We start from the raw sequence: 22,913 nt of genomic DNA on the forward strand, positions 1-22,913 counted from the left end.
GGGAAATCTGATTATTCCCTGGTAGGTAGCAGATGAGGTGTAATTTTGCTGGTGATCTGCCTACTGTGATGATTTCAACTCCTATGTAATCACAGGGAAGGGATTATTAAGCAGGGAATGTCAGTGAATGACAGTAATCCTACTGCATTGTCACAGCGCACAATGTATTTGTTTTATGATGAAGCTTGTGAATATCCATAAAGGGCGACGAATTAGAGATTTAATAACACCAGTCAGGAATACCATTCCTAGCTGGTGTAATCGCACTACTTGTCCTAGGTCTGTGGCATACTTGGCCGCGGATCTGCAGCTGTGTAACTGTTGTAGTCCATTCTCTGGTGCTATGGGTGTGAGTGATCTAGTCTGGGATAAGCTAGGCCAAAATCAATTTCTCATGGTTTACACACTTATTTTTCTTTTCTTTTTTAAAAGACGAGAGTGTACCAACAATATTGTTTTGCAAAACCCATGGCAAAATAAAACATTAACAAAGCGAAAAGGTTGGCGGCAACACCAGATCTATTGGTTTTGCCAGTGCAAAACCTAGCCTCATTCCCGATTAACTGCCATTAAATATCAAAATACTTCCCCGCTTTAACGCAGTGGTGTAAGAACATGGACGTGTTAATGGTGACAGAGAGCGGTGCACAAGTCAAGGGTGAATCTCCGAAAATGGAATATAGTGTGGCAGCCCTGGAATAGTTATTGTGGGGATATTTGTGAGCCCCTGTTGAAAGACGACATTGATGGCTCCGACGAAGAGGGGGAGGAGGGCAGAAGTGCATAGTTGTCGAGGGCAATAGTACTGCAGGGCACGGCAGGATGGTGGAGTTGTCAGTTAAAGCTGATTCCCAATCCTGGTGCGCAGGGGTTCTGGAATGATTGAATGTTTATGTCTATGCCAGTGATGAAACGTTGTTGCCGCCACTACACTTCCGGTGCGACTGCTTTCTTAACTAATGGCTCACTTGGTTTAGTTTTGGTTTTCATAGAATACAAAAGCAAGAAGTCAGATGATTTTGATTGATACAGAATACACGACTGACAGGCATCCTATAATAACGCCGCCGGACAGGATGTTGTCGGCTGAAGGGCTGTGTATACTGTATGTGCTTATCTGTTCCAATGAAGCGGCCGGCCTCAGGGTTGTAGGCGTACCGCTGTGTATTCCTGTTACTGCAAATAAAGGTCTTGCCAAAAAAAAAAAAAAAAAAATTATATATATATATATATATATATATATATTCCGCTCCTCTGTTTGGGGGCTCATGTTAGAGCCTTTGGAACAAGCAGTAATTTGAAAGTGCATCCATCCAGGATATATGGACTACATCTCCCATAAGCACAATGCGTGTTTTCATACAGGGAGATGGTAGACGACGTGCACTTTACTGCTGGCCCCTGATGAGGAAAATAAATTTCCGAAACGCGTCAGGCCTATTTCAAACACGCAACTGCCCATACCAACTAACGCCTTGGGGAAGGCGCACGCAGGCTCGGGTGCTACCCGCTACTTGGACTCTCTCTATATCTCTCTATATCTCTCTATATCTCTCTATATCTCTCTATATCTCTCTATATCTCTCTATATCTCTCTATATCTCTCTATATCTCTCTATATCTCTCTATATCTCTCTCTCTCTCTCTCTCTCTCTCTCTCTCTCTCTCTCTCTCTCTCTCTCTCTCTCTCTCTCTCTCTCTCTCTCTCTCTCTCTCTCTCTCTCTCTCTCTCTCTCTCTCTCTCTCTCTCTCTCTCTCTCTCTCTCTCTCTCTCTCTCTCTCTCTCTCTCTCTCTCTCTCTCTCTCTCTCTCTCTCTCTCTCTCTCTCTCTCTCTCTCTCTCTCTCTCTCTCTCTCTCTATCTATACACACACTTGAGACCTAGGTGCTAGGTTGACTTGTTGATGGCTTAACAGCATTATTGAAACACTCATCGTTCCTACTGTATGTTCCATAGTAGAGTCACTTTCCTGGCCTTCTGTAGGGAACTGAACTATAAGTGCTCGCGACCAACCATGTACCGCAGATGCCGTTTGTAGGCCGGCTGTATAGTGATGTGGAAATCGACATCGCGTGGTAAGAAGTTAGGCGTCTTCGGGTGCATAGCGCAGCAGTATTCAAACAGCTTGGAGTTCTGTCCCAGCTCCAGGTACCACAAATACACCAAGTGAGGGTTTGTCACCGATGACATGACATGCCCCATGTGGCTTGAAACTTGCCGGTTTCTTGGATGACTTCCTCACACCAGGAGATGAAATCTCACAAACAAGGTTGACAAAAATTCAAAAAATGACTGATGGTTAGCTCAATCCGGATTAGCGCTAACTGGCTGCAAAAGTAAAGAACTGACGAACAAGTTACTTACCTTCGCTAACGATGTAGCTGGTAGAGACATAGTCTAGCCACAGATTCATTAACTTAGAATATCCCCAGGCGTCAGACAGATCCGGAAAACTTTCCGCAGCAGCACCTGTGCACGCCAGGGCGGTGTCACACGGCTCCGCCCTGACGTCGTCCATGGACATTTTGTCAGCTGAGCCATATATGCCCCTCCCCGCGCACTGGCGTCAGTATTCGTTGGAGAAACTTTTCCGCGCCACAACGCGGAGCCACCACCAAAAGACTTAGCATATGGGAACAGTGTTTGAAAATGACGAAAAGAAATTGAATGGTGAAAAAGCGCACCATAAAGGACAGTGCCAGGCACTGTATATTGAAAACTAGTAAAGGGAACGAGCAGAGAAGCAACCCGCAAAAGTGTAGGCAAACCACCCTTGGAGGTAAATGACAATGTAAACATCATGGCAGACAACAGAAAGTCTGCAACCTTAATGTATAACCGTGAAGGACAACAAGTCCGGAACACAGGAGCTAGGGCAATTGACCACAAGACGTCACCAGAAAGAAGTTGTATCCCCAATAAGAGACCTATGAAATGTGTCAGAGCCAATAGACTTCAAACCAATGGAGCGCAGGGGTGGTAAGAGACCCCAAGGCGATAGAGAAGCGGTGTGAGGGGTGTGAAAAAAAACATGATTAGGCCCCACACTGTACAACCCAAGGCGTAAGGTTGGAAACGATATACGACACATTGAGCACACCGTCCAATCACGAGAATGGGCAGAGTACAACAATGAAAGCAGAATGAAGCATTCTCTGTTGGAGTGAAGTGAAAACGTCACCCTGCAGGAGGGTCAAGCCACCCGGAGGGAGGAGAGTGTAGAAAGCACAACCTGAAAAGGTCCTCGCAGAATGGGCAGGATGGGTGGGCGTTAAGGAATCTGGGTATTGTAAGAAGGTACCTCCTGACTATGGTTGCCCCCAACTTTTTGCCCTGTGTTTTAGCTGGTTTTGGACATAGTCGACCTGGGATCCTGCCAATCAGGACCCCAGGCCTACTGCTCTCTCTGTAAAATGGATTCCATGTACCCTAGGTACATTTCCAATTGGTACTGGGCCACCTTATCAGACCCTGTAACTCAGGGCATAGGTGTACCCAGGGCCTACCAGGGGCTGAAGCATGTATTATGCCACCCCTGGATGGCCATCTAAATCTGACACAACTGGCTGCACGACAGCTGGGGCAAGGTGGTGTAATCACCCTTTGCTTTAGATATAGTATACCTATATCTAACCCTAAAAATGGACACACAGATTCCTATCAGTCACTCCTATGGCAGGCCTTGACAATCCTGAAGGCAGAGTGCTTGGAATCGTGTGAGATGGTGCTCTGGCATGAGCTGAGCCTGTCTGCAGCTTGCGGAACCAAGTCCTAATAGCTGTTCCATGATAACGCATACCATATACTCTTAAGTGCATTATAATCCTCGAGGTTAAATGCTATCTTTGGTATGGCTTTATCAAAACATGTCGAGTAAGGTGTCATACGAATTGGAATACTAACCCCTCGCCAATTCTGACGACGGGGTTAGCATTCCACCCTTCTAGAGGGACATGACATGTATGTAACTGTGAACCCCGGTTAAAGTTAAGCAAAGCCTCAGCTCCACAAAATGGATGCTGCCACCACAGACACGAGTCTGACCCCCTGCAGCTGGGAGTCCTTCCAGCGAGGGGAGCCTGGACAAAGGGTTTCCTGTCGAGGGCGGTGCTAGCACAGTCCCAGACAGGGTTTTGTGTATCCTGGGTAGGCAGGGCTTTACAGGAAGGTGACTGCTGAGTGGCACCCCGGTGCTCACTACGCATAGGCCGGTCAGAACCAGTTCCAGGGGCACACCAGCCCCTGGCCTGGGGAAAGTCTGGCATGGGAGAGGGGTGTAACCACCCCCCTCCTAGTCCCACCCATAGGCAGGACCTAGTCACCGGGTCAGCCCCCTTTTTTAGTATAAAGATAGGAGCGGGCCCCCTGTTCAAATTAGATCATCTTTGGAATCAAGACACGACTTTCTGCGAAAGGACATCAAGATTTCTTCTTCAAGATTCTCCCTTGTGGCTAAGGAGTAGTCACCCTGCATCCGCAGGCACCATCCTAAGAACACTGCGGTCTGCTGCAAGTCCTTCCTCAGGAATCCGACGACCCAGCTCGACGAGACCCGGCTTCCCTGGCACCTCTGACCTCTACTCACCTCTACAGCCAAGCTGAGAACCGTGAGTGCGACGAGACCTCGAGGGACCGACGATCGCCAAGACTGCACGACTTCTTTGCAACAAGCCCACCGAGTCTTCCACTGGTGAGTGCTTTGGGGTCCGAGAAGCCCCAACCCTGAGCAGCTCCAGCACCGAAGATCAGCCCTCCAGCATCTCCACGATCTGCGTGGGGCCCTTCTGCTTTTGCCTGTTCACCGCGTTGTGTGGCTACTAGCCGGCTGGCTTGTGGCCTTCTTCACGACGCCCGACGACATCACTGCTGCTGGCCTGGTTGCTCCAGACTGGCCCTTGCTTCCTTCTGCAAGAGAAGCACCCCGGACCCTCCTGGTCCACTCCAGACGCCATTTTGAGTCCACCGCGTGGGCTTGAATTTGCCAAGGCTTTGTTGCCCAATCCTGGGTCCAGCGACGCCGACAGCTTCATCCATCGTGGGACAGCTCGCTCCTCCATCCTGGTCGCCGACGACGCCTCCTGGTCCGTGAGATCTGCAGAGCACAGCGTCACCCACTCACCTAGTCGAGGTGACTACCATCCGGTGCCCTCCTGGTGCCACCTGACTACTGGCTAGTAGTCACGAACTTGGTCCCCTCTGCTTTCAGGTGTCATCTGTCTTCAAGATCCAGGCTTGGATCACTTCGAACTCTCTTCACTGGTCGCCTGCCAGCATCTTTCTTCCAGGCTCCTGGTCCGTCTGCGAGGATTCCCGACGTCTTTTGAGACATATGCAGCTGCAGCCCCTGGGCTAGGTAACTTCGGCATTTCGGTGCCCCAGCATAGCCTCACTATCCGAGGGTCAGGATCCACTTTCGTTTTCCTCCTACCAGGTCGGGTTCGCCCGAGAACACTAACTTTCTTAAATCTAGCTACCATAGACTTTGTCCCGCATCACGCGTGAGAGTGCACACTCTGCACCAGAGTCCCCTAGGCCTCCTAGAAGTAATCTGAAGATTCTATAGTCAAGACCTAGCGATTCCAAAGCCTATTAGTACTGTACTTACCTGCTAGTAATTTCGCATTCCACTTTCAGAGTATATGGTTTTCCGTGCCCCTCGGGCATTTGTATATACTGTGCTAACTTAAGTATTTTCGTAAGAGTTTTGTTTTGTGCTTAGTACCCTGTCCTCATAAGGAGTACAGGGCTGTTGTGATCTTAATAAATATACTGTTTATTTTCATAACACTTGTGTGGTGTCCTTTCACTTGGTGTTCAAGGGGTATATGTGTGGTATAACAGCTGGCTTAACACGCCCTCTCGAGTCTTTAGCCTTAGACTGCTCGTATCCACGCTACTAGGATAGCTGGTCTATAAGGTTGACTTACAACCAATCATCAATAAGGGTTGCTGGACTGATACATAGTGTTCACTAGAATAGTGAGCACTGCATATCAGGCCACCTTCTCACAGGTATAATCTATGTCTCTCCCAGATACATCTTTACTGAAGTATGAATTACTTACCTTCGGTAATGATTTATCTGGTAGAGATGATTCTAGCCACAGATTCCTTCACATAGAATTATCCGCAGGCGTGAAACTAGACCCGGAAACTTTTTTGCCACAGCATCCCTGCGCGCTGGGAGGGAGCGGGCGGGACGGCACCACGTGACTCCGCCCTGACGTTACCAGAGTCCTAGACGTCAGCGAGGATACACAAGTCCCACCCCGGCGTGCCCACATCAGTTCTCTTCGGAGAATTTTTCCGCGCCCCAAAGCGGAGCCATCACCAGCAAAAACTGAGAATACTGGAACAGTGTGCGAAAAATCCCTACTGAACAGAAGGGAAAGAAACAATGGTGAAGAACAGAACCATCCAGAATAGAGCCCAGAACTGAGACATCAAGATGACCAGTCAACCTCATACAATACCAGTAGGGAGAAGGGCTTCCGAACACCTAAGTCGAGACCAACCAAGGAATTTCTGCCCTAAAGACTGCCAAGTGCAGAATTGTCATCAACAAAAAAAGAAGAAGTAGCTAACCCCACGCTGGAGACCAGAGTGCCAGGGCGCAGAGGGGCCTATAAAGTCCAGAATGGAACAACAACAAGGCGAGCATCCCCCAAAGGAGGGGGTACAAAAGACAGTCACAAAAGCCAGCCACAACGAGGCAGGAGAATGCGGAAGACCCAGAGGGCCCTCGTAGAACGGGGAGGAAGGGCGGGCCGTGAAGGAATCTGCGGCTAGAATCGTCTACCAGAAACATCATTACCGAAGGTAAGTAATTTGTACATCTGAAAGAGACTCCTAGCTGCAGATTCCTTCACGTAGAATAGATACCCTAGCCATACCCAACGGGAAGGAAGGTCTGCGTGCGGACCTCCCCAGCCAAGGCGAATCCAGACCCCAACAGGGGGGAAAAAATAAATAAATAAATAAATAAATCGCCAGGACAGGGAAACCCAGTCCTCACCAGCAGGGGATGAGCCACAGGGATAGGGGAAAAAACCTCAGTCCCCCCCCCAAGCAGACTATAACTGCAGTGCCGAGCACACCACTCCAAAGGGAGCGTGTCCCCACGACAAGTGGCGGCCCCACCACCACCAAGCAGGAGAAGGAAGGCCATACAAAAATAGACCATCAGCTTATGGACCTCCACCGGAAGCCCCAGGTACAGGCAAGACGAGAGGAGACTAGTAGCCGTTGTACCAGGGACCTCCATCGGAAGCCCCAGGTACAGAGAATATAAAAAGAGGCCAACAGCCGATGTACCAGGGACCTCCAGCGGAAGCACCCGGTACAGGCAAAATGAAGGGAGAGGGGGTCAGCAGGCCATGCACCAGGGACCTCCACCGGAAACCCTAGGTATAGGCATCATGAAAGGAGGCCATTCGCCAATGTACCAGGGACCTCCAATGGAAGCTCCCAGGGACAGGCAATAGGAAAAGAGAACAGCAATCAATGTTCCAGGGACCCCCACCAGAAGCCCCAGGCACAGATAACGTAAATAGAAGGCCAAGGAAGAAGAGCAACACAGAGACTCAAAGGAGAAGGGTGGAAACGAAGGCAAGAGCCCTCCACCGGGAACACACCCAGTGAAGACATCCAACTGGATGTCAACAGTCACACTGAACACGCCACAGTAATAAGGCAGGTGAAGAGGAAAACAGTCTTATTAAGCTCCCTAAAGCCAGAAGCAGGGACGCCAGGCCTCACTCCAAGGCCCTTGGCTTTAACCAGAAGAACCGGCGGACGCCACCGGGTGCTAATCAGCAACCTGCCAGGAAACAAGTGGAGAACAAGTAGGACGAACGAAGTCGCCAACAAGGGAATAACCCTTCTGGACACCAGACAGAAGACCAGACCAACAGCAAATCAGAGGCAGAACGCCGCCAGACAGAGGACCAGGCCAACAGCAAACCAGAGGCCGAACCCCGCCCCATGTCGCAGCCGTCCAAGAAACACACCAGCGGCATACAGCAACCCCAAGAAGAGCAAGGAACCTGCAAGGGGAAGTCCACCCTTCCCAGTATAAGGCAGGCTATCCAATAGCTACAAATACCCCATGTAGAGTAGGACATGGCCCAAGAAGTATGGGAACCACTCTTAGGGAAGGAATCTAGCATCAGAAAACAAATTAGAGACCCTGCGGCAAAAACCACAGAAGGCTTAGTAAGCAGCCAAAAAGAACACTCCTGCCAACGGGGGCTGAACCCCAAATAAAGAGGTAGTCCAACTCAGAGCCTGGAGTGCACAGTATCTCTCACAGAAAGTGTAAAGTTCACCCCACACCAGATTCCAGGAGCAGTGGGATAACACCTCCCACTAAGACCCGGAGGATCAACAAACCACCCACTGAGGAGGAGGAGGAGGAGAAAGCCCCAAAAGAAGACGCTGGATGGCTGAATCTGCAAGAGTATTACAACAGCAGGACCCCGTCAAAAGAGAGGTCGACCAGACAGTCCCTAAGATTTTCAGGACAAGCATTTGCAATGCAATAGGTCTCGCATTAGGAAAGTTTGAGCTATTGGTATTGTAAATGACATTTTTTTTATTTATGTGTTGGTTTTGAAAATAGCGAAATTAATAGCTTTGTCATTTACAATGCCAATAGTTTTAACTTTCGCAAATGTGACACCTATAGCATTTGTAATGCAATATAAACATTACAAACAGTTAAAATACATTTTCTTTTTTTAAAGTATGACATCATTTTTCAAACTTGTTCCTCTATTCATTGACGTTCATAGCAATCTGAGTGACACAGAGAGTAACAAGTTGGCATGCCTTATTAATCACCATGCTATTTACTTGTAATGTTTCATATTATCATACAACATTTCTTTAAAGCCAGACCTATTGGCATTGTTAATGTTTGTTATGCAATCTTATCGATGCTTTCTTGCGGACTACTATCTCCATATTGCCAGTGCTCCCCTTAAGTATTTGTTGCATTCTAAAAATTCTAACATAACATGATTTCACTGTGACGCTATGGTTGCAACACAAAACTTAAAAACTTTTGAAATGTACTGGTTAAAGTTCCCTACACAAACCATAATTTGTGCCTTTGTGATCAAAACCATACCTCACACCGGACAACTTCCACATGTAAAACTAGTAAACAACTGGACTTAAGACAATAGAATAATGATACATATCCATACAAACTATATTATACCCATGTCAATGGTAAGATGATATACATCACCAGTTATGTCAGATCTAATGGATTCTGCTACATCATGTATGTTATGAGCAGTTTATTTTAAAGTGATTAATAGTTTGTGTAGCAGATCATTTGTAGTGAATTTAAGGGGCTATTAGGTTTTCTTTAGTGTAATTGTTGGAGTATTCATGTTAAACTATTGCTGCTTTTTGAAGAATGGAAAACTATTCAGTGCTTTTATTAAGAAAGCACTAGTTGGTACCCTTGTAGACATTAATGACCCATTGTCGTGTAGTTGACTCTCAGCCACTTTTTTTTAGCTAACAGGTCTTAAGCATGCTGGGACTTGCAGTTTTCAACGTCCTAACGCGACTAGCTCAACTAGTCTAGGTTTTCCTAGTGCTTGAGGTCCTTTTCGTTCCATTATTGACAAATGACTAAAAGTACTAGAAAGCAAAGAAAAAGATATCTACTCATCCTTTGAAAACAATAAACCACTTTATATTTTTCATATTTTAAATACACAAAAGTACAGCCAAAAAAAACTGTGGGTGGGTTCTACACCTCTCTAATGCATCATTCATCGGTAACCTGAAAGACGTATTAACAGAAAAGCATTATGCCGAAGATGAGAAGGCAATCTTCTTAAACAGCAGACAGGTAAAATTCGAGGGTGTCTGAACATGATACATGTCATTAATAACACTGACATCTATAAATACTTGAGTGAATATGCAACTTGTGTACATATATCTGTAACCACTAGCGTTTGTAGTAGACCTTTGTACTTACTACTACTCCTATGTGAATGTAACGTTTTACTGTTTTTTATCTTCCTTGTGCGAACGTGCAACTTGTTTATATGCAACTTTTGCTGTATGTACCTTTTATGTAACTCATGTAATCCAAATTCCTTATGTAATGCAACTGGATCTTATGTAAAGCGTTCTGATACCTTCGTGTAATGTTCGCGGTATATAAATTCGCAAAATAAATAAATAAATAGCTAGATAGGACTGAGGGTCTCACACATGGTCTGACTCTTAGAAGCACGTGCAGGCTTGATGGGAGCACATCTGCCAAGTCTCCCAGGTCCATGTGTTACTTGCATTTAATTTCCGGATATTGTGATTGGATAAACAGAAGTACTCAGGCTGGGTGGCCTACTCACATGCGGGCATGAAGGTTGGAGACTCTTACAATCCTCACCAAGGCGCCTTGTTAATCTACCGCAGCTGCAGTTCGAGGAGCTGCTCAAAGCGCTAGGCTTGTAGCGTGGAGTATAGTTTAGAATTACACAGCTATCTAACGAGCAGCCACTAGTAAGGTTTACTAGTTAGCTCCTAATCTCGGAAAACCAGAATTGTACTTCGTTGATTATATCGCCGAATAAGTTTTACCTTTCTTTCAACTAGTGTTATAAATAGGAACATGTTGGGCCAAAATTCTGGCAGTTTATAGGGGAAATACGTTTCTTTTTTTTAAATCACAATTTATTGAACCGGAAGTTCGGCAGCGTGAAGCCGGTCGTGGGGCGGGACTTCCGCCTTCTGCGTGAAGCCTACATCCACGGACTGCCAGAGAGCAGCATTGGTGACGCGGGCGGGGCTCCCATGCCTGAGGTAGAGCCCCGCGGTGGCTGCCGAAGTCAGGAGTAGCGGCGATGCAGTGAGTGGGGCTTAGTTTGGGGGGGGGGGGGGGAGGTGTCTGTGTGTGTGTGTGCTGGGGGGGTAGGGGCTGCGGCGGGTGTATGCGTGCGTGTCTGTGTGTGTGCGTTTCTGTATGTGTGTGTGTGTGCGCAGGAGGGGTGGGGGGGCAGCAGCGTGTGTATGTGTGCGCGCGCCTGTGTGTGTGTGTGTGTGTGTGTGTGTGTGTGTGTGTGTGTGTGCAGGGGGTGGGGGCTGGCTGTGTGTGTGTGTGTGTGTGCGCATTGTTTGCATGCAAGCCAAGCGAAAGCAGGGGCTGTGTGTGCGTCTGCGCAAGCGCGTCTCAGAGGCACGATCCCGCGGTCAAAACTGAGACTGCAAAAGCGAGCGTCTGACTCGTGTCTTCATTCCCAGAAACGGCTGACAATAGGTTCCGAGCAGATACAGCAATCAATGCTTCGCATTGAATGCAGATTGGGCTCGACCTAAAAAACAGCATCGCGTAGCCAAGCATGGCGACGGAGAGTCACAGAAGTGGCCATAGCATGGCCAAAAGCATTGGCAACGTCCAAAGCCGCACGAAGAATAAACGCGCTCAACTCTTTACCATTCAACACATGGGCCGGCAGATCAGCACTGGCCCCTTCCTGAGAGACACGAAAAAGAAGGAACTCCACTGAACCCCACAGGCTAGAAGTAGCCCTGGTCAACACACACAAGGTGTTAAGAGCTCTCAAGGCATCACTGGAAGAAGCAAAGACATTACGTACCCATGAATCTAACCACCGGGCCTCCTGAGACGGAGGGAACACCACAGGCAAACACGGAAAGGTAGCATGCAGTAGAGCGCCTGGAGCAGAAGGGTGGAAAGAAAGACAGACCGGGTCATGCGGAGCAGGCTGATGGCGGTGCAGTAGCGCCTGAGGCACTGGATCTCCCGTGCAGGGCGCCTCCAGGCCCCATAAGAATCTCATGGAGTGACACCGCAAAAGGAAGGAACCACTCCCGTCCACCAGAGCCCTGGTGGAGAATCCCCCAGAGGTGGTCTGTAGAAAATGGAGCAATAGGTTCACCCATCCTCAGAATACCAGCAGCCGTGGAAATAGCCTGAACAAAGGCAACACCGGCCTCAGTAAGGGCCCACGGGGTGAAAGCAATTCTTCCATGGGTGACGATCGCAGACTGAGCCACCCTTCCCCAATTTCAGGGGAAAGTGGCCAGCCCCAGCATAAAGGAGGATCCACAGAGGAATGAGGGACCCGAAAGGCCTCAGAAGGGGAAAATGTCGGTGGAGAAGCCAGCCAAGAGCCAGGGAAAGAAGGGTTCGAGGATTTTGGAAGCGGGGACGGCAAAAAGTCTCCCCTACAAGGTGCCGGCGAAAAGGCAACTACACAGCGGCCTGTCTCCGGGAAGGAACACATTGACAGATGACAGACCTCTGGAGACAAGGGCACTTCAGGAGAGTTATCTAGAACCTGACACCAGCACGGCTCCGTGGAGGTCGTCAGCAGCGCCTGATCGGCGCCATGCGGCACCAGAGTGGGGCCAGACGGCACCCAAGTGGCCACTTGCGGTGCCAGCACGGCCCCCGACCGAGCAGCCGCCCGCGCCGGGGATCGAGGGGGACTCTAGAAAGCACCCCAAGATCCCGCCTCTACCCTTGACGCCACCGGAGCAAGGGAGGGAGGCTTCTGGCACCAAACCACAGCCAGCTCGACCTCTGGTGAGGCAACTGCCTGCTCAGAGGACCGAGGGGGACCCGGGGGCAAGCCCGGGGTCCCGGCAATTGCCTTTGACACCAAAGAAAGCTCCGTAGGGGTTTGCGGCGAGACCAGGGATGCTAGCCACCGGAGAGGGACCCCCGAAGGACCACACCCGACAGCGCCACTCTCCTATGACCTGGAGCCGAAACCGCTGGGGCCGGAGCTGCTGGCAAATCCACGGAAGTCCCCGCGCGAGGCAAGGGATCCGCGGATGTCTCAGGAGGTGGAGAAAGGGCCAAAGAAGCCTGCAGAGACGCAACATAGGGTGTCATTTGGGCCCTAGTTTCCTCCGCAACGGGAAACGGCGGATAGAGAGGCTACAGGCTATGTGCCTGTCCCAGGGGAGCAGATGCCTACCGCGAAAGGAGGACAAGGCCTCGGAGATAAACTGAATGACCTACCAGCTGGTGAGTCACGCCCTTGGGGCCGCAGCGAAAGACTGTCACAGACGAAACCGGCGGTTCCTTGCTCCAGAGGTAGGGGACGGACGCTGAGAGGACACCGACCTGGATAAGCGCGCCGACAGCAACATCATCCGGCGCTCCCGCCGTGACTTAGGCTTAAGGTGCTGGCATGCATCGCAGCTCTCCGAGTCGTGGTGTCCACCCAGGCAGCACCCGTAAACTGAGTGAGGGTCCGTCGCCGACATGGGACGTGCACAAGAGGGACACGTCTTGAAGCCTGAAGGCATTCATACGCTGTTCCAAACATGAAAAAAATGATATAAGGCCTGAAAACAGGCCAGAGCTCAACCAGATCCACGTTGCACGCGGAAAGAGAAAAAACTGACATGGGCGCGCCGGGGTGGGACTTCTGTATCCTCGCTGATGTCACGGACGCGGAGGACGTCAGGGCCGAGTCATGTGGTGCCGTCCCCCCCGGCGCCCAGGGATGCAGTGGCAAAAAAGTGCTCAGGTCCTGTCTCACGCCTGGGGATAATTCTACGTGAAGGAATCTGCGGCTAGTAGTCTCTATCAGATGGTAAGTAATTCGTTCATTGGAGAAAGACGTGTAGCCACAGATTCCTTAACTTAGAATAGATACCAAAGCCATACCCATAGAGGAGGCGGGTCTGAAAACCAATAAGTTGCTGAGGCAACGTAGCCGTCAACAAGGTGACGACCCACGGTGGGGACCGCAAGCCAGCGCAGCCACACCAGACCATGAAGCTCAGAAAGAGCAAAAAACATTGGGTGGCAAAGGCACCACAAGCTGTCAAAGGATAGCATGAAGACTCCTGTATATACACCGGGTGAGAGAAAGAAAACATATGCTAGAAATGTCGGTGTGAAAGGGAAAGTTTATGATCTCGCAAGAAGTGGAACTGAATCCAAGGTCTCATGGATCCGCAGGATCTGACGTTCTGACTGTAAATAAAACCCAGAGGGAAGACAACTGGTATGACAGAGTCAACACATACTGGTCCAGTATGTACAACAGTAGAAAAAAGCACTGTGGAATCCTGTAGCACCCAAATATGTAGGACAGTATTGTCAGGATGCCAATCCATGATCAGAAAGTGTCAGTAGTACTAGAAACAGAAGACATGCCTTCGGAGAGTCGCTCTGTGAGTCGCTCTGTTTCCAGGCATGTGAAAGGGCTGACGGCAACCAGCAGAAGCACCCAAGACAGGAGTACAGTAAAAATGATAGCCAAGTAAAGACTGGATGAAACAGAAGCATACCGTGTGGACGGTTAAACCACACGAAGTATAACCAGAACCCTTCTGTAGGGTTACATGAGCAGCCCCGATGCAAGATATGCCATAACAAGCAGGCAACCCGCAAAAAAAGGGGCACCAGGTAAGCTGGTCACCCACTTAAGAGCTCGTAGGCGAGCAGACTAGGTCAATGACCACGGACATTGAATGAAGAAACGTTGACAGAACGATTTTGCTGTATAACAGCACAGAGCAGATATATAGGCAAAAGGAATACGCTAAAAAATGAAGCGTCAACAACCAGACTAGGGTACGCCAAAAATACCAACAGTCACGAGGAAGCAGAAGTGAACACAACAACGTCTAGACCAGTAAGCTACAGCAGTCCCTCGCCCAGGAGGAGCAACGGTCCCCCGCAAGATAGAGGAGGAGAAGGAGCTAGACACCACAGCCGGAAACATTCAGGACCAACCGAATGTTCCAGGGGTCTAAAAAGAGAGGGTCCTGAAGATAACACTCCCCTTGAGAGTAGTGAGAGCAGGAACCCAAGCAGAAGTGTTGAAAACACCTGTGCTGAAAGCAGCAGGGAATGTGTAAAAAATGCCTGTTGGGAAAGTGCCCAGAAAACGAGGGCACAAGGCAATGTACAGTAGAGAGGTACAGGGTGAAGCAGTCGCCTTTAAAGACAAACCCAGTAAGGGCTGAAGTACGAAAAACTGTTACCCGAACCCCTAAAGGGGAGGGGAGAACATTTGTCACCCCGAGTGGGATGGGTATGCTCAGAGGTGAGTCCCATGCACTCCACACCACTGGATTCAAGCAAGCCGGGCTGAAGACGGCTGGAATACCAGAAACCGGTCCTCAGAAGCTTGTTTCCGGTCCAGGGAAGGCATGGCTTGGCAGTTCGGGCTGGACTGTTCCCATGAGGCATAGGGTCAGACTGATTTGCATATGGCCATGTCTGAACTGGGGTGGTGTGGAGTGCAAAAAAACGATGGATTTAGGCCCAGATCTCTGTACTGGGGTGAATGTATGACATTGTTCTGCATTCTGTCCATCACCTGTGGTTTTTGCATTTGTCACCCAGAGTGGGATGGGTATGCTCAGACGTGAGTCCCATGCACTACACCACTGGATTCAAGCAAGCCGGGCTGAAGACGGCTGGAATGCCAGAAACCGGTCCTCGGAAGCTTGTTTCCGGCCCAGGGAAGGCATGGCTTGGCAGTTCGGACTGGACTGTTCCCATGAGACACAGGGTCAGACTGATTTGCATATGGCCATGTCTGAACTGGGGTGGCAGAGTGGGCTAAAGAACAGTGATGGATTAAACCCAGATCTGTTGACTGGGTGTGAGTATTTGATTGGTTCAGATGCTCCGTCCATCACCACCCCCTTTTGTACCGCCATGTGCATGACAAAGTCAGTGACCTCCGTATGCTAGAGGAGGTCTGCTGGGGATATGGCTGTGCCGATCTGGTTGAAGCTCGTATGCAGTAAGGGATCAGCAACCCCTTGTGCCAGGAGGGATCGCTGTGCAGGCATCTGCTGTGTGGATAGTGTTAGTGCCAGTGTACAGTTGAGGTACGGTGACCCCTTGTGCCAGAGAGAGGGGTCACAGACTAGCAAGCAGTGTGATCCGACCAATAGCATCACAGAAGTAGTGAGGCGACATAGGAAACCCCACACACCTACACTGGAACAAGAGATCAGCATCAAGAACTTTGTAACATCCCCCACCCCCTTCCCCACCATTGCCAGGATGAGCAGCATGTAACCTCTGGACGCTCCTAGAGAATGAACTAAGAACTCCGGAAGCATCAAGTATAGCCCATCTGGGCTGTGTAGTGAACTCACCTGAACCAGCCACTATAGTCACAGTACCCAAAGAGGAGATGCATTCAGGAAACCAGGATGTTCCAATTCTGAATGTAAGTCTGAATTTAGGCGTCAGCCAAACTTGCTTGATCAATAGCGCTGTGGTGCTGAAACACTTTACACATTGATACAGAGTCAAAGTGGACTCCAAGAAGGAGCCTTCTAGTGGGGGTTGCCATGGATGTTGCCTAAAGTGAATGAGGAATAACCACAAAGCAGTAGAACGAGGACGGAGTGGGACAGTGGCCTATGAAACTCTGATCTCAGGGGGCGGTGTAGCGGTTTGTGAATGTGTTTCTCTTTATGTTGTTGCCGTGAAAATAAAATACTTTCATCATAAAAATTAATATTTGGCTGGACAATAGTTAATTGTTGCTAAGCCACGTATTTGGAGTTGTAGGCCTGAGGTCAACCCCCCTGTATCCACCTCCCCGCAAAGGAGCACTGGACTGCTTAGACTATGCTATTCCTGAGAGTTAAGTGCTGAGGGAATACTTGGCTCAGTTGCTCAGGAACCATAGTAGGTCTAGCTCCGGGGCATCTGAAGTAAAAGACCTCAACCCTCCACGGTGGGGTGCAGTAGCTCCTGAATGCCCCCTGGCCCTATGAACAGGGTTCTGATAGCCATGTTATGTTTATTTGCTTCCAAGGAAGCCGATTAACATTCTGCTTCCTTGGTGACTTGTTGGTAGGATGTTCTTACAAATCTGCATGGACTGTTTGCATAAGGAGGTTTACTCGTAAAGGTTCTTTCTTACCCATCGATCCTCTATGAACAAAATGACACTTGAGGTTTTGAACAAAACTCTCAAAGAATGGTATTTAGGCAGGGTCATTTTGATTTTTGCACACTCAGGAATATAATTTGCACTTGCAGCATGTTACACTAACAGCTATGTTGCTATGACATCAGGATGGCATAGCTCTCTTTCAATTCTTGGCCTCACAGAGGAATTATGCTAATTTCCCCAGGTGGCAGACTCAACAATGGTTAATAGGAGCAGTTTTCTGCACACAAAATAGTAAAGAAAAGAAGTCCTATGATCCCGAAGGAGATCACCTCCTTGTTTTACAAACTGCTGCATGAAGTATTTTGGACTGCTGCATTTAGTAAACATTTTATTTTATACAGTGTATCGTCTATCAAAGAGACACATTGCAATTATACTGAATGCAAGCAAGAGGACCAGTGCTTGTTCTTTGAATCAATGATATGAACAAGTGGTCGAGAGCCAACAAGATAACAATAATTGCTGCTCAAACTGATCCAAAGTTAAGGTATGATTTGGGAAGCGAGAGAGGCAAGTATAAGAATTGATGTTCAACCGGCCGTTCCGGATGGTTCAACCTGATAGAACAGCCTACCAACTATCTTTGAGGATGGTACACTTTCTTTGATGGCCCTTGCCACCCTACTAGCAGATGCTAAATAATTGATTTCACAATGATTGTTACCAACTCAGACTATGTTTTATTTGTACTGTCCTAAATAATAATTAAAAAAAACACATTTAATGGGTCAAGATTTAAACATGCGCATATTTCATAATGTAAAATAAGCAGCAGGAAAAAGTATGTCTAAAAATGGCTTTTCTATTTGTTAAAGGCATTTTAAATTAGGACACTAAACACATTTTCATCAACATCACATTTAATCGATGTTACCTTCTCCATTTTGTTCAACTTGCTCAGACGTTGTGGTCTCCATCTCTGCTGCTTCAATCTGGTTTTTATTTAGGCAGTTACCTTTGCTGAGTTGTACCTTAATTTTCTCAATGGCCCGTTGACAAGTTTTATCTTTAACCTCCTGCAGAAAAGAACAAAGTAAACAGAGCTTGAGCATTACTGTCTTATAGATTGCATAGTTGGATCCTTAAAGCTTCTTGAGATCGCAGGCATGTCGCACCTAGGCCAATTTTGCTCAAATGGTGAGGAAATAAGGAACCAGCATTGGCAATGCCATTAGATCTACATTATAACTCAATGAGCCTCTTCAGTCCCTGGGGAGTTTAGGCACTTGATAAACAAGTTACTTTTCTTTGGTAAAGCCTTAGCTGATATAGACTATCCGGACACAGATTCTTTACCTTCGAATTATCCCTAGGCATCAGACATGAGACAGAAATTCTTTGAAGCAGTACCCTTGCACACCGGTAGGTGGCGTCACTCTGCTCTGCGTTGCGCCGTCAGCGCCCCAAGGGATGTGAGCAGTGCTCACTTATTTAGGTGCCACTCCATTTCACATACATCATTTATTTCTGGCGATTTTCCATGCCAGGAGCACGGATCCACTAAGAACACTGACTACTGGTGAGGAAAACTAAGGCCCTGAAAGAGGAAAGCCCTGGCCCTAGACATGGGTGTGTCGGTAATGAATCTGCAGCTAGATAAACTCTCTACCAGATAAGGCATTACCGAAGGTAAGTAACATGCTCATCTGAGAATTCCAGCTGCAGATTCCTTATCCAAGAATAGATACCCGAGCAATACCTCTCCAGATGTGGATCTGCAACACAAGTTCACAATAAAATGTTGTGTAGGACCGACCAGGTAAAGTGCCCATCCTGACTGTCCAGACAGTAATGTTTTGTGAGCGTGTGCAGAAAGGCCCTTGTTGCTGCATGGCAGATGTTTAGGACCATGACTCTGCATGCAAAAGTAGTGGTTGCAGCCTTGGCTCTGATGGAATGAGCACACAAGCCCTCAGGGGGGTGCTTCTTGGCCAATGCGTAGTAGGTCTTAATGTAGAGACCGCTCCATCGGGAGATGGTCCACTTCTGCATAGCCTTTCCCACCTTCACTCCGACATACCCCGCAAAGAGTTTGTAGTCCACCCGGAACTCTTTAATGCGGTCAAGGTAGAAAAACAATGCTTTAACTAATTGATCCAAGGACCTACTCATTGTAAAGGACATCTAGTGGACCCTATTTTTTCAAATATTCCTGATATTTTGGTTAAGGATCCTATTCCAGTGCCTTAGACTGACCATTTTCTAATTCCATTTTCCTGGATAGTACAGGATGTAATTGCTCCAGCCATGAAAACCAGTAAATTGGTGCAGGTCTGGTGGAAATTGTCCACAAAATCCGGGGTGACTATCTGGGAAGAGACAGTTCCCAATTTTGAAACCAATCCCATCACCTCGAATGAAAACTTAGTTAACTGGCTAGAGTCATCACTTGACAACATTTTACCAAAAAATTGATGAACAAAATAGGACCTAACCAAAATACATGGTATACACCCAAATTTAGGGAACATAGACAATCCAGCAGGAAGCTGGAAAGAATATGGAGGAAACTCCCCTCTGCAACTAATAAAAGCAAATATCGAGAGGCTATAATGATTTATAAAACAGAAATAAAGGCAGCCAAAGCTCTCTAATATGAAGAAAAAAAATCACTCGGTCGGCGAACTGCCCACGTGAAATCTTCCGAATAGCTAAATCTCTTCTTACCCCGCCCCCGTGCCTCCCACTATCTTTGCACACATCCCCAACCGGTGCAATGAAATGGCAGAATTCTTTTCCAATACAATACAAGTCATTTACAACTGTTTTTTTCTCAAGTGACGGCTCCACATATCCCATTGTTACAGGATGAGACAGCCCAAGATGGAGACCAGTTCCTGGAGGTTAATCCCCCCCTAAATCTACCCTCCTTCCAAGGGCTTCTTAGCCAGATCAAGTCTGGAGCACCACGAAAACACAACACACTATCTATGAAGTGGGGGACAAGGCGGGCAGGCTCTTAGCCTGTTAGATAAAAAAGAAGGGGCCAGTCGTTGGGTGGCACAGCTCCATCTGTCTTCAGGGGAGAAACTAACAGAGCCAAACGACAGCCACAGCATTTTCTCACCGCTACGAAACAGTATATACCCCTGTGGCAACGACTTCCGTAGAAGAAAATCTGGCCTATATCAAAGACATACGTCTGCCAAAGTTGAGATCGTAGGACATTCAGGCGTTGGAGGCTAACCTTACAGTGGATGAAATCACTGCAGCCATAAAAGGGCTTCATTCAGGGAAGGCACTGGGTCTCAACGGTATTCGTATAGAACTTTATATAAAAAAAAAAAAGTCAGACATGTTGGTACCCCACTTGTTTAGAATGTACGAGGCCAGCCTAGAGAAAAGTATACACCCTAGACACCAGCTAGTAGCAACACTTATTGGGATTCCAAAACCAGGTAAACCCCTGCAGGAGTGTACGTCCTACCGTTCGATTTCGCTTCTTAACGCAGAGGCGAAAATCCTCGCAAAAGTACTGCCACCCAGGCTACAGCCCCACCTCATTACCCTGATGCACCCCGACCAATCCGGCTTCATGCCGGGTAGAAACACAGCAAGGAACCTCCGGAGACCAAGTTCAATGGCCCTTCCTTTTCGCGGTGCTGCAGCACTTTGGTTTTGGGCCCACATTTTGTGCCTGGATTGGGTTGCTTTACACACGACCGCTGGCACAAGTGGTTGTCAATGGACAGCTCTCAGAGGAATTTCCTTTGGGGCGTGGAACCAGGCAGGGGTGTTCCCTATCCCCTCTCCTATTTGCCTTCGTGCTCGAGCCCTTGGAGGCATGGATAAGGTGGGATCCAGTAATACACGGGTTAAGGTGGACAGAGGGTTGGGAAGACCGTATTTCCCTCTATGCAGATGACATTTTGCTATATATGGCGAACCCCCGAAGGTCCCTCATCTGCCTGCTTGACATCTGCGGCAGAGTCTCCGGTTACATCATTAACTGGGCAAAATAGGTGCTATACATACTTAGGGGTCCTCCCCCACACTTGCCCCGGGGAGTGGAGATACTGTTAGCGGATGACAGGTTTAAGTACCTAGGCATACACATCACGCCACATCCCACACAATTCTACGAGCGCAATCTCCTGCCCCACTGAAGAGACTCCACAGTGATGTGAAGTGTTGACACTCTCTGCCGCTGACTCTAGTGGGTAGAGCGGCCCTGTTCAAGATGATGGCTCTACCTAGGTTTTTATATGCCCTGCAAAATACCCCAGCCCCTGTCCCTAACTAGTACTTCAAGTCGATTGAGGCAGAGGTGGGACACCTACTTTGGGAGGGGAAGCCCCCAGGAATAGCAAGTTGGTATGATGGGCGAATTGCCCTTCCCAACATTCAATTATACTATTGGGCCTCGCAGCTTATAGTGATCAATTAGTGGCTCCACGCCCCACAAGAGAAACCAGGATTGCGTATGGACAGGCACACTCTAGGCACAGATGGAACCATGGGTGCCTTGTATGATAGAACACGGAAAAGAGCATTGATTGACCCCACGGCACACACCGTGCACGTCTGGTTTGTAGCACAACGAGCGCTTGGTTGGGAGGGAGTGATAACTCAGCAGATGCCACTGTGAGACAACCCTAAGTTGGGAAAGCTGCGCACTAGTAAAGGTTTCTCCCGGTGGGATCAAATGGGCATTTCCGTGGTGGGGGACCTGAGAAAAAGGGGGGAGTGGTCGCTTTTGCACAGCTGCAAGCAACATACCAAATGGTAGTGACGAACACTACAGATACATTCAAATAAAACACGCACTAACAAAGGCCATACCTCCCGGAACTGACCTCCCCGAGTCCTCGCCAATCGGGGATCGATTATTAACGGACCACCTCACCAAAAGGGCAATTTCTTTAACATAACGCAAATTGGTCAATACCAAAAAACGATCCCACTCACAATCTCAGAGAGAAGTTGCAAGCAGAGGTGGGTGAGATGGATGAACAAGACTGGCAGGAGCCCTGGTGTCCCCGCAGGAGGTGGCGATCTCATCCAGACTAAACTTGCTACAACTTAAAATATTGCACAGAACATATTACACCAGGACCACACTTTACAAAATAGGAAGGGCGGATTCTCCGCTTTGTCTTAGAGGGTGCGGAGTAGCAGGCTCTTTTTATCATACACTATGGGACTGTCCCTACATTACTTCGTACTGGAGGGCGGTCATGGCTACGATCACTTGAGTGAGTGGCTTTGATGTCTTCCCAGACCCGAGGAGATGTCTGCTCAATGTGTGGGAGCCAACAGACCTCAATCAAGCAGAGCAGAGCTGGGCGACCATGGGTATTGCACTAGCAAAACTGAATATTGCTCAACACTGGGGGACACAGATGGTCCCCTCCCACCCACAGTGGTGTCGTAACTTAGACGTGTGCCCCCCTCCTCCAGAGGAAACAGATCTGGAACTGAGTGAATAACAAAAGCAATGGATGCACTACTGGGGACAAATTTAAGTACTGTACAGTTAATGGCCCGGGGCATTATGGAGAAACTAATTTATACATATGTAGTGTTCTGTATGGCACTGGTGTGGATAATGTTAGATCTGATGAGACGCAAGATACACATGATTGTAATCAACTGTGATGTAATGCAAATGTTAATAAAAAAAATGTTTAAAGTCTGGAGCACCGTCAGACGCTGCTCCCCCTAACATCCTTAACCTGCTTACTGAAACGGTACCCCCAGTGGCTCTAAACATGATAAATGCATCTTTGGCAACTGGAATACTGCCTTCTCAATGGAAGCAGGCCATAGTTAGATCGCTCTTAAAAAAAAAAAACCTTGACCCTGAAGTGCTGTCCGTTTATCTCTTTATTACCAGGGTTTGAAAAACTAGCTGAGATGCATGTAAATCTGACTCTCTCTTCCTTTCTTGAAAACAACTTTTGTCTCCATCCTTCACAGAACGGATTTAGACCACAGCATGGCACAGAAACTGCACTATTGATAGCA

At 48.3% G+C, this 22,913-nt stretch overlaps 1 protein-coding gene across 1 annotated transcript in view; it reads right to left on the bottom strand.

The window, feature by feature from the left end:
• The window catches only part of NCAPG (non-SMC condensin I complex subunit G), a 344,632-nt gene that overhangs the window by 28,500 nt on the left and 293,219 nt on the right, over positions 1-22,913 (bottom strand). The window contains exon 19 of the mRNA XM_086964047.1: positions 17,821-17,962. Coding sequence (XP_086820173.1) covers positions 17,821-17,962 — 142 coding nt within the window. The remainder of the gene's footprint in view (positions 1-17,820; positions 17,963-22,913) is intronic.

The sequence above is a fragment of the Lissotriton vulgaris genome, chromosome 3_2 (assembly GCF_964263255.1).
Source record: "Lissotriton vulgaris chromosome 3_2, aLisVul1.2, whole genome shotgun sequence".
NCBI lineage: Eukaryota > Metazoa > Chordata > Amphibia > Caudata > Salamandridae > Lissotriton > Lissotriton vulgaris.